This window comes from Nothoprocta perdicaria, unplaced genomic scaffold, assembly GCF_003342845.1.
Source record: "Nothoprocta perdicaria isolate Ctin4 unplaced genomic scaffold, notPer1 scaffold_218, whole genome shotgun sequence".
NCBI lineage: Eukaryota > Metazoa > Chordata > Aves > Tinamiformes > Tinamidae > Nothoprocta > Nothoprocta perdicaria.
Genome location: NW_020455399.1, coordinates 1,033,754 through 1,045,349, shown reverse-complemented (window position 1 = coordinate 1,045,349; position 11,596 = coordinate 1,033,754). Strand labels below are relative to the sequence as shown.

The window sequence follows — 11,596 nt, the reverse complement described above, 5'->3', positions numbered from 1 at the left end:
GGATGGAGCCCAGGATGGCTCCAGGAGTGCGGGATGGCTCCATCAGCCCGGGATGGAGCCTGGGGTGGCTGCAGGAGCCCGGGATGGAGCCCGGGATGGCTCCAGGAGTGCGGGATGGCTCCATCAGCACGGGATGGAGCCCAGGATGGCTCCAGGAGTGCGGGATGGCTCCATCAGCCTGGGATGGAGCTCGGGATGGCTCCAGGGGCCCGGGATGGCTCCATCGGCCCGGGATGGAGCCCGGGGCGGCTGCAGGAGTCACGGCAGGAGCCTGGGATGACTCCAGGACCACGGCTGGAGCCTGGGATGGAGCCCAAACCCGCTCTTTCCCTGTCGAGCGAAGGCCGTGGGYGACGCAGGAGCAGGCAGCTGCTCCCACCACGGCTGCGAGGGCCCCACGGGGCAGGAAGCGGGGACTGGGGTTTGCGCATCTCCTACAGCAGGACCACAACCCTTAGCAAAACCTCCCCCCTTTAACRGTTGGGCTTTGCTGCAAAAAAACCTCCCCTAGAGCTCAGCAGAGCAGGGAGATTTGTGTCTTGCTGCTGCGGGGGAAGAGGGGCAGGGGTCTGCAGAGAAAGCAGGTTTTGCTTTGGTCCCACTGCTAAACTCGGGCACCTGCTCCGAATAAGCGATGAAAGGCTCGAGGAGCAGGAGCTGCACCTGAGGGAGGGCAAAGAAAAGCCCTGGAAGGGGGTAACCCCAGCTGAGCAAGRCCCCACACCTCTCCATGTCCGGGTTTGCGTGCCGGGCGGCTGTCAGCGTATGAGGAAACCACAGTGGGTATTTTTAAAATGAAATGCAATACCTCCATAGCCACATACTGGGTCAAAACCCAAACAGGGCCCTTGCCTCTGTGAGAAGTAGCACGAGCATGACATGAAGATCCTCTTCACACACTGAAACTTCAAGGTGTCTCATGCTTAGGGCCCAAGAGGAAGTGCAGAGCAGAGGCAGTGGAAGAGCAGGAGGGTGCAGTTTTGAACACAAGGGGCAAAGAGCACGGGGTTGTGCCCCTGTGCATCAAGACTGGCAGCTGGATGGCAGCTCTGGAGCAGCAGGGCCAGAAAAAGAATGATACGGCACCCACAGGGAGAAAAAACTCACCTATGGAATCCCAACTGGAACCAGCTTGATAGAGTCACAGCTGCTTTGGGGAGAGCCATTTTGCCATCAAGTTCTCTGGCTCTGTGCTAATTAGTCTGGGCCATCAGTGAGAAAACACAAACTCGTTCCCCGTGGAGGTCTGAACAACATGTTCCCCTATTTTCACACTGACAGCCCTGGCTCCTCCTCCGGCACTTGCTTTTATTGTTTACATTTTTAAGTCAATTTATCATGGCCCATCAAGTGGGTAAGGGCTGCACGGAAAACACAAGCCCCTTTCACATCTCCCTCGGACAGCCCTACAAAGGAAACATTCATTCAAGCCTGGACCATGAATAACCCCTCATTGGAAAGAGCTGCTTACTAAACAAGCCAAGGAGAGGGACAATGAGCCCTTTCACGGGATCACGGSGAGGTGGGCACAAAGGAAACGCCAGTTAGACACATTTATAGTCATTTACAGTGCAGCATAAACCCTTCGTGTCCCCAAGCACAATTTTTCATATTAGAGTGCGGAAGGTCTCAGCTGAGGCCTCCACTTGGACATCTGCTCTTTGCATTTCTGATATAACAGAGCCACCCATCCCAGCTGGTTGTCTGAAGCACTGTACACMAGTCAAATGCTACAGGAAAATACATTTACATGATGATTACAGTTGTTGTATCACGTACGTTCCAACACAGGCCAGGTTCAACTGTTACTGGAGGACTGTTAAGGGGAGATCTCATGTTTTAAACATGAGCTACTGGATTTTACCACCTTAAGATCATTGCTGATCTTATTTTAGGGAAGTTTTCTTCTTCTCCTCCCAACAACATCTTTTCTTTGGAGGATATTTGGGACTGAAACAACAGAGGCTTAAAATAAGCCTTCGTGTTCTTCCCACACGCCTATCCTCAGCACCTATGATGGAGTTCAAAGGATTGCTGGGATTCCAGAGTGCAAATCAAGGGTCACACAGATCCAGAAAAGGCTTTATTAGGAATGTTTAAGGTACAGTGTTGCAAACTGCGGGTCTGCCTGTATTTTAAACGGAGTTCAGGACATCCCACTCAGAACACTGGCTTCTCAGATACCGAATTCAAGTGGCTACAAGTTCTATACAAGATCAGCCCTGGCCTCTGCGTGGCAGGACCGTGCCGAGATAAGSCAGGCTGAGGGCGGAGGGAACGTGTCCGTGTTGCCAGCGAGGCTTTGTGCATCACCGCCAGGTCCCGCGGCACCGCAGAGCCGCGGCTCCTCCCTCCGCTCAGGCGCTGGGCGCGTACTGCAGGACCAGCCGCTCAAAATCGTTCTCCTTCAAACCAAAAACGGAAACAAAACGAACAAATCTTGAGCTTAACTGTAAATGGAATGAGATCTGCACCACCACTGAGCTCCAGAGGACACGATCCCATTTTACTACGGCATAAAGAATTCTAAAAAGCACAACTGTCTACACCAAGTTGTTCTTATTTTTCCCCATTTGTTCTATTTTCCCCTTCCTATTATCCTCACCTTCAGGTTTCCTCTTCAGATTGACTTTTAGAAGAATATCCCTCCTATTTAAGTGCATCTGAGGTTAAGAGTTCACACCACAGAACYATCATTTCAAGATGTCACTAGGTTCAGGTACATCCCCCTCCTTTGTTTCACCCTGGCTGGCGTTTCCCGACATCTCTCATGACACCACAGAAAGGATTTGCCCCACTCAAAACTGCAGTCTTGTTCAAGCAGGAATGCACTTCCTCCATCAGACASCAGGAAGGGCCCACGATAAATCCATTATTATATTAAAAAGTGACTAGTACCTTTGCCTGATACTCCTTTATGAACGGATGATTTTTATGTGCGTCTTTCAATTGTGACAAGTAGCGATTTGTTACCTGAAGGGATGAGTGAGAGAAATTTCAGTATTAAGATGAAGAAAACCCAACATGTACAACAAGACCCCTTAGTAATCCCATTTTCAGGGGTTATGATCTAATTTTCTCCTGATTTTGCATGCTAATAGTCCCAAGTAAAAACTGTGGAAACTCCACACTTTAAATAGCAAGTMAAAAATAAGAGTCAGTGAAAACAGGAGGCAGACTGCAGGAGCTAATTTTCCACCCAGATTTTCCTGTCAAGTATGGAAATTTACTTCCATAGAAGTAAGAAGTCTCACCTCTGGSGGTTTGCCCAAATGCTGTGAGAGGACAACAAAGTTAATCAGCGTCTCGGGATGGCCACTATCCTACAAAACAAAATAATCACCTGTTTATCCGATTKACCTCTACTGTGATTGGTTTTAACGGCTTTACAGTATTGCAAAAATATGAAATTCTTAAGTCACTTCAATAGAAAAGCAAAGGAGATAAGGTAGGCAGCAACAGTGATAATCTTTGGCAAGGCTTTTGCAAAGCAAGTCCCTGTCATTTTGCTCCAGGTGCCTATGAAAGGCTAATTGGATTCAAGTTCATCTGCCGGCAAAGCAGAAGGTACCTTGTCCAGGGCCTCCTGAAGGACCCCCTCTGCGTCGTCCCACTTGCCCTGGGCCATGTAGCAGGCTGCCTGCCCGTTCAGCAGGAGCAGGGTGGAGGAGCATTTATCTGCCATCTCTTGGAAGATGTAATAGGCATCTTGCAGCTTCTCACCACCCTGCAGAGACAGGAGACAAATTAGCTACCGTTCTGCTACACACGCAGGAAATCACTATGAGACTGCAGGTGAAATAAAGAGTAAACAATAAGAGCCACTTAAGTGAACAGAAGATTCAGGTTCCCATYGCAAACCAGTTTCAGAAGTGGAGAGTGTTTCCTGAGCACTGGAGACYCCTCTCCAGGATACTCACTAGGGCTATGTTCACCCAGGCAGTAGCCAGCTGGGTAAGTGTCGCGTCTTCATCTTGCTCCTGCATCTTCTTCAGTTCCTTGCTGCAGAAGCAAAAGCAGGAGGCATTAAGAGAAAGACACCAGATCCTCTAGAGGTCTTTCAGGTACAGAAAAAAGCCTGTGGTTTTCTCTATCTATCCCTGTTGCACAATAGCCACAGAACCCTGGTAAAGCAGCCCAAAAGTCTTATATTTTGATGAAATAAYGATCTGTGGAAGAGTGTTCCCTCCCCGTTTAACCTTGTTTGGGGAAAACAATAATCCAGGGCTAGAGAGTGGAAACAATCTAGAAAAGATGAGATTTGGCCTGGAAGAGGGTTTCTTCCATTAGCTGTATTCAGCTTTATCACCCCCAACACTCTTGCATTGTGAATCATAGAATATTGTTTAGGGCATCCATATCCACACACAGCTTAGTCCACTGGTGCTAAAGCATTGCTAGGCGACCTCATGGAGAGCTGTTATTACTATTTTTGAGAAATAAATAAAAGCGCTGCAAGAACACTGTTCAGGAACCAAGGGGTGCACCCAAGGGACACACTCACCGGGCTAGATCAAGCCTGTCGAGCTTCAGAAGGATCTGTATCATCATGGCCATGCTGCAAGGGACAAAGGCAGACTCAGCTGGGTGCTTTACTGCTCCCTACACTCTGCTCGGGAACGTGCTGCATAGCAGAGGGACACATTAGCAGTCACTATGGACAAGCCTTCCTGCAGTAGGAAAAGCAATAAAGCAGGAAGAATAAGGACAAAGAACAGGGAAGCTCGCTCCTGCTTCCTAAMCATTCCGTTGCTGTAGTGCCATAATGCTCGCTCAGTAACCCTGAATATGTCTGTTCAAGAAATAAGATTCTTAAGTATCACTAGAGATCAATATCCCTTATACTGCAGGACAAGCTCCAAGGCACTCAGGACTTAGAAAGCAATCCCCAGAAGAGCTTGAGGGCTTCAGAGCTTCCAGAGACGAGCCGGACTCTGCCTGGGAATAGGGAAGTGGCTACGGGCTGCCCCGGGCAGCCCCACTCACCACTCCAGGCTCTCCCCTTGGTGCAGCGTGCGCAAGGCCGCGTCGGGGTTCTTGTCGTGGAAGTAGATGGAAGCAGCCATCAGCAAGAACGTCGTGTTGGTGACATCGACGCTTTTGGCCATTTTTCTATCCAAATCGGCGACAATTGCGTCCCTGAGAAGACCAAGGGCGAGACCCTGAGGTTATTTCGTTACTGGAAAACACGTACAAAGGTTCAACCCCTTAAAATTCCACTTTTGGGTGACTCGCTGCAGAACCCTAGAGAGCAGGGCGCACAAACACAGAGCACCCTCCCCTGGAGCCTCTCCRTATGGAAACCCGTTCAGATGTCACCTGAGCATTATAACTTATCACCACACCCACCTTTGAGCCTCGTTCGACAGATAYTCAGCAAACATCCTCACTGCCTGGAGCTCAGGACTAGCGTTGGCTTTAATTTCATCCAGCACAACRCCGTATTTTCTCTATGAAAGAAGAAAAACAAAGACTTTTTACACAGCAGGCACAACAGTTCAGTCTATATGAACTTACAACGTGGGAAAAATGCAATTTTGTGCCTCCCAGCGCCCTCCACAAGCACAGCAAGACTTCATAATCCTTATAAAGGGCAATTCCCCCCCCTTTTTTTTTTTGTTTTAGGAGTAAAGAAGCAGCTCCCGGGGCGGATTCCGGTGGGGCTGAGCCCCGACACCACTCGTGACGCTGGTAACGGCGCCGGTCGCCGCCCCCGCGGCCGCGGCCCGCCTCACCTGCGCGATGTAGGCGCGGAACAGGAACACGTCCCGCTCCGCCTCCTTCTCCGGGCTCGACGGCTGCGGGGGGGAGAACGAGACACTTTATGCCGCCCCTCACGGAGCCGCGGCCGGGACCCCGCGGAGGCCCCGGCCCCCGGGGCCGGCTCTACCTTGACGCGCTGCGCCTCGTTGATGGCGGCCTGGTAGGCGCCGATGTAGAAGCTGTTCTTCACGTCGAAGAGCTCGTCGGCATCGCCGCCCTGCCCGGCCGCCATTTCCCTCCCCTCATACACGTCTCCCGGAAGCAGCTGCGCCGCGAGCGCTGCCGGGAGCCGCCGTCGTCGCGCCGCTCCGCCTCTTCAGCCAATGAGCGCGCCGGGAGGCGATGACGTTAGGTAGGCGTGGAGATGGGTGGGCCAATGGGGAYGCCGCGCCGCCGGAAGTGAAGGGCTGTAGGTGGCGGCGGCATGGCGGCGTTCCGCGAGCTGGGGCTGGCGCCGTGGCTGGTGGCGCAGGCGCAGCAGGTGGGGCTGGGCCGCCCCACGCCCGTGCAGGCCGCGTGCATCCCGCCCGCGCTGCAGGGTGAGCGCCGCCCCGCCGCCGCCTTGCTCCCGGCGGCCGCCTAACGGCCGTTAACGGCTCCCGGCGGCCGCCTAACGGCCGTTAACGGCTCCCGGCGGCCCTCTAACGGCCGTTAACGGCTCCGCGCGGCCCTCTAACGGCCGTTAACGGCTCCCGGCGGCCCTCTAACGGCCGTTAACGGCTCCCCGCGCCTCTGTCTCCCTCCCAGGTCGCGACTGCATGGGCTGCGCCAAGACGGGCAGCGGGAAGACGGCGGCCTTCGTGCTGCCCGTGCTGCAGGCGCTCTCCGAGGACCCCTACGGCATCTTCTGCCTCGTGCTGACGCCCACGAGGTGCAGGGGGGCGCCGGGAGACCCCCCGTACCCTCCCACGCCCGCCGTGCCCCCGAGCTGAGCGCCCTCTCCCCGCAGGGAACTCGCCTACCAGATCGCCGAGCAGTTCCGCGTGCTGGGGAAGCCCCTCGGCCTCAAGGACTGCGTCGTGGTGGGCGGCCTGGGTGAGTGGGGCTGCCGTCTCTCGTGGTCCCTGGTGCAGGCGGCGGAACAGGGTGGCAGGGGAGCCGCCGGGGCCGGGATGGGCTCAGGATCATCCAAAGGAGCCCACGTTAATTGTCTGCTCCCCTACGTGGGGAGGGGTAACCTGTCTGGATCGCTCTTTGACCCCTGGGGATAGAGACCTCTCTGACTTATTTCTAATTTGGAAGCATTCCCCTATTTGCAAGTGTCTCTTTGTATAGTCAGGTGCTATAAAAATACTTAAGGACCATAAGGTTTTCAAATCCAGAGCGCTTTAGATTCCCTGTTGTTATCTTGGGTATTTGGCCACCCGTAACCTGGCTCTGTGGCTCCTGTTTCAGACATGGTGGCCCAGGCCCTGGAGCTGTCCCGCAAGCCCCAYGTGGTCATCGCCACGCCGGGCAGGTTGGCAGATCACCTGCGCAGCTCCAACACGTTCAGCCTGAAGAAGCTCAGGTTCCTGGTAAGGCGGCTCTGCGGCTGCCGTTTCTGCTGCTCGGGCTCCGCAGCAGCGAGCTGGACGGGCTGCCCTTTCTCCCTGATCATGCCCAGGTTTTGGATGAGGCCGACCGGCTGCTGGAGCAGGAGTGCACCGACTTCACCGAGGACCTGGAGGTGATTCTGGCGGCGGTTCCGGCRCGAAGGCAGACGCTGCTCTTCAGCGCCACGCTCACCGACACGCTGAAGGAGCTGAAGAGCCTGGCCATGAACGAGCCTTTCTTCTGGGAGGCTCCCTCGGAGTAAGCTTTCACCCGGCCTGGATCAGAGACCTCTGCTCTGACCATCTTGTCTCCTAATTGTTTTTTGCCTCCTTCATGTTCCTTTGCGTGTCAAACCTGGGCTTTTTTGGTGCCTTGTCTGCCGCTCCGCGCAGGGTGCGGACTGTGGATGAGCTGGACCAGCGCTACTTGCTCGTGCCGGAGATGGTCAAGGACGCCTACCTGGTCCACCTGATCCAGACCTTCCAGGACGAGCACGAAGACTGGTCCATTATTGTCTTCACCAAAACCTGCAAGTGAGTCAAGCTGCTCCTTGGGATGCTCTCACTGTAGAGAACAGAAACGTCTTTGCATTTCTTGYTCAAGTTTATTGCTAGTTAGGCTGGGGTGGCAGCTGCACCCTTAGTCTATGCTGAACTTTGGCACATGAGCACCCTTTGTTTCGTGCAGTCAGTCAGAAGAACGGACTAGAAGTGCAGTGCTAGACTCCGTGTTACCTCCTTTGATCTTGCCTTGCTTCTGCTGATGGATGCTGTTTTTGCCTTAAGGGAGTGCCAGGTCTTGAACATGATGCTCAGGAAGTTCAGTTTTCCCTCTGTGGCTCTGCACTCCATGATGAAGCAGGTGAGTGGCTGGCCGGCTGGCGACAGGGACGTTTCTTGCYGTGTCCCCGGGCCACGCGGCTCCTGAGCAGTGTCCCTAATCCCCATTTCCCCTTTACAGCGGCAGCGATTTGCAGCCTTGGCAAAGTTCAAGTCCAGCATCTTTAGGATTCTCATTGCCACTGATGTTGCTGCCAGGTAATGGAAAACTGCTGTGATTATTGAACGGTTTTTAGCTGTATTCTGAAGCTCATTTGGATGTGAATTAGCTCAGATCCTGTCATTTTGCTGTAGCAGGAGATGGATTTTGTGAGGCTTAGCTTGGCCYCTAGGAGGGAATGTTAGGCCATCASCGGGGCACAGAGTGATGTACATGTCAGGCCATCCCCTTTTGTAGCTGTCAAGGAACAGCATGAGGAGATGGGTTTTCCTAGAGTAAGCTGGAGCTAATGAAAGCAATATTCACGAGAATATTGGGGAGAGTAGAGTACTAAAATGTGTTTTTTCAACTTTTCTGCTCCTTTATTGCATTCTAGAGGTTTAGACATTCCTACAGTACAAGTTGTCATCAACCACAATACTCCAGGCTTGCCAAAAATCTACATTCACCGCGTTGGCCGGACGGCCCGTGCAGGTGAGCAGGGAAAACTGTGTGCCGATTGCTGGGATATAGTTATGGGATAACCTGGGGTTAACGGCGATCCCAGYGCTTGACTGTGCCCTCAGTAGGCACGAGGAGGCAGCTGCACTGCAGTCTTTGCAGTCAGCATCAGACCTGCTCCCATCCCTGGCTCAGCATCCTGCCCTAAGACCGCACTGACGGTTCACCTTGAGCCGTGTCTGATTTGCACCAGTAGTTAATTGATTCTGCAGAGCAAATAAAGGTCCTTCCTCAGAGCATCCCTTCAGCACAACGTGCCAGGCTGACTCACAGGGATAGATGGAACCTGGCACAGATGAGGCTTTGGCTCCCTCTGCTTGTCAAGATTCATCTCTTAGCGTGTTTCCATCCTCCAGGTCGGCACGGACTAGCTATTACGATGGTGACGCAGTACGACATCCATCTGGTCCATGCTATCGAGGACGAAATCAGTGAGTAGAGAGTGTTCACGTTGCTAAAATGGGGCACGATACACGCTGCTCTGTCCTGGTGGTACTTGCAGCCCTCATTTCACAGGTCAGGGTGTGTGAGCAGAAACACTGATAGAAAAATGGTCTCCATTCCCCAATTGTGTCGCCAAGGCTTGGAAAAGAGCACTCGAATCTGTGGGCTTTGCTGTAGMGTGTGCCAGGCAGGGGCAGGTTTGTCTCCCTGCTGTTTCTAGTGCAGGAGAAACAGTCTGTGGAGCTTGCTCTGTAACTTGCAGCACCCAGCCCCTCCTTTCCTGCCTGCCTGGCACGGCGCTGTGTGTGCTGAGGAGTGGGTGCTTTGTGGAGATCCACGTTTCATCTGTTTGTTGGAAATGCAACACCTCTACTACTGGGAACTGTGGGCRGAAAGAAGGATTTAATCCCGTGTTGCAGGACCGTTGAAGCCGTAGCGATCAAAGCAAGTGGTAGCACTGCCAGCCAGTGATTTTCAGTACTGAAAACTACTGATTTTCATAGAATCTGCAGCCCTGTTTTGTAACGAGCCTTGTTCTGTAAACGTCTCGCGCTGTTTTAGAACTGAAGCTGAAGGAGTTCTCTGTGGAGGAGCGCTTTGTGCTGGACATCCTCACCCAGGTGTACATCACCAGGAGGGACTGTGAAATAGTAAGTGAAATAGTAAGGGGCCTAATAGTAGGCCCCTTGTTCAGAGCCCTGGAAATCTGGGGTAGCTTTTCTTCTTGAGCACGAGTTTTGGGGAGGAGGGCTGCAGGCTGCCAAAGGTGTCTGGGGAAGCAAAGGAGGCTCTGCTGATGCTGAGAGCGGTCCTGCTTTTCCTCATCAGACTCAGTGCTTGATTGCTGATTGCCCTGCTGTATTTTTGCTTTGACAGAAACTGGAGGGGATGGATTTTGATGAAAAGAAAGAAATAAATAAGCGGAAGCAACTGATCCTTGAAGGGAAGGTGAGAATTGCTGCTGTGTAAACTGCTTTGATCAGTAGCTGGTATAACACCGCTGATGTGGGAAGGGAATGACAGTTCTTTCTTCRCTGCTTGAGTTTGTCTGCCTCTCTTCTGATGGTAAAACTTAYCTTAAATGGTGACTGGTATGGAAAAAATGATCTGGGTTATTGCCTGATTTCTGCAGCCTACCCGGTCAAGGACTGGGGAGAGGAGTGGGCACCTGGCAAGGAGCTGATACTGGTCCCTGTGACTAATATCCTGGCACTTGCCATTGCAGGATCCAGATCTGGAGGCCAAAAGGAAGGCAGAACTGGCCAAGATCAAGAAGAAAAACAAGCAATTCCGTGAGAAGGTCCAGCAAACACTGGAGGAAAAAAAGCAACTGCAGCTGAAGAGGAAAGTGCAGAAGAGGATAGAGCGGCAGAAGAGACGTCGTGCTAAGGAAGAGAAATAACGTCCCGGGGCCTCCTCATGGGGAGCTTGAGTGTCCTGCAGGCTGGCTCTGAGCMCCCTGACATTGCTCCTGCTTTGGGGATACTGGGACCTGATGGGCTTTAGTTCTGATCGATCTGTGGTGGAGAGTACGGGGGAAATGGGTGAGGGARGATGGGACCCCCTGGAAAAAACCCTCCAGTTACTTTTCCTTYGTGTGCAATGCTGCTTGTTTGGGGCCATCCTGAAAAGCTGGATCCGTTTCCTGGAAGAATGTCCTTCAGAAGCCTGGTGCTTCCCCCAGGCCGAGAGCCAGACCTGAGCTGTTGATGTGAAGGGGAACAAGACTTTTCCCTCTCTCCTTCATTCAGCTGTTGCTCTTCCCCTTTCAAGGGGTAGTGCCCGACACTTGTTTGTATCAACAGATTCTCCCCTGAGCCAGAGACTAAAAATACTGTGTCAAGATCAGCTCAGTCCCTTGGCCTGGCAGAGCCCGGGCTTTTCTCCGAGAACAGTTTCCTGGAGCAGAGGGAGGCTGGACCTGGGCACTCTCCTGTGTTAATGCTGCTCTTTAGGCATTTACGTGGCACCTTTGGCTGTGGCTGCCTGCCTTGGTTTGGGCTTCAGCAGTGCCAGTCCCCAGACACAGGGCGGGCATCGTGCCAGGAGGCTGCCCAGMGGGTGCTGAGCTCTTCCCAGGATCAGGGGCTGTAATAATGCTTCCCCTCCAGAGCCTCCCAACCCAGAGCAGGTTCAGCTCTGGCCACCACGTGTCACAGCTCTGTTTTGATACCAAGTTTCGTCACCGATGCTGCCTTGARTGTTTGAGAAACTGCTCTTTCTGCTCTCTGGTTTGCAAAAATAGGTTCTATGGTGAGGCTCTGAATAAATACTTATGCAAAAAAAGGAYGGAGTGGTTGGGCTTCTCTGACAGCTGCCACCATGGAGGGATTGCCAGGGGCTCYCAGGGGAG

The 11,596-nt window shown here is 53.0% G+C and overlaps 2 protein-coding genes across 2 annotated transcripts; one reads left to right on the top strand and one right to left on the bottom strand.

The window, feature by feature from the left end:
* Positions 1-2,073: 2,073 nt before the first annotated feature.
* Positions 2,074-6,012, bottom strand: COPE (coatomer protein complex subunit epsilon). Its single transcript, XM_026038893.1, has 10 exons — positions 5,891-6,012; positions 5,736-5,798; positions 5,350-5,450; positions 4,987-5,139; positions 4,505-4,558; positions 3,921-4,002; positions 3,572-3,727; positions 3,255-3,323; positions 2,899-2,973; positions 2,074-2,405 (listed from the first exon to the last, which is right to left on the bottom strand). The coding sequence occupies exons 1-10, from the start codon at positions 5,993-5,995 to the stop codon at positions 2,358-2,360; spliced, it is 906 nt and encodes a 301-aa protein (XP_025894678.1). The 5' UTR covers positions 5,996-6,012; the 3' UTR covers positions 2,074-2,357.
* Positions 6,013-6,187: 175 nt separating this feature from the next.
* DDX49 (DEAD-box helicase 49) lies at positions 6,188-11,353 on the top strand. Its single transcript, XM_026038892.1, has 13 exons — positions 6,188-6,302; positions 6,511-6,634; positions 6,713-6,798; positions 7,159-7,280; positions 7,370-7,557; positions 7,692-7,832; positions 8,085-8,160; positions 8,260-8,336; positions 8,675-8,772; positions 9,156-9,230; positions 9,805-9,893; positions 10,120-10,191; positions 10,469-11,353. Exons 1-13 carry the CDS (start codon positions 6,188-6,190, stop codon positions 10,643-10,645), a joined length of 1,440 nt encoding a protein of 479 aa, XP_025894677.1. The 3' UTR covers positions 10,646-11,353.
* Positions 11,354-11,596: the final 243 nt, after the last annotated feature.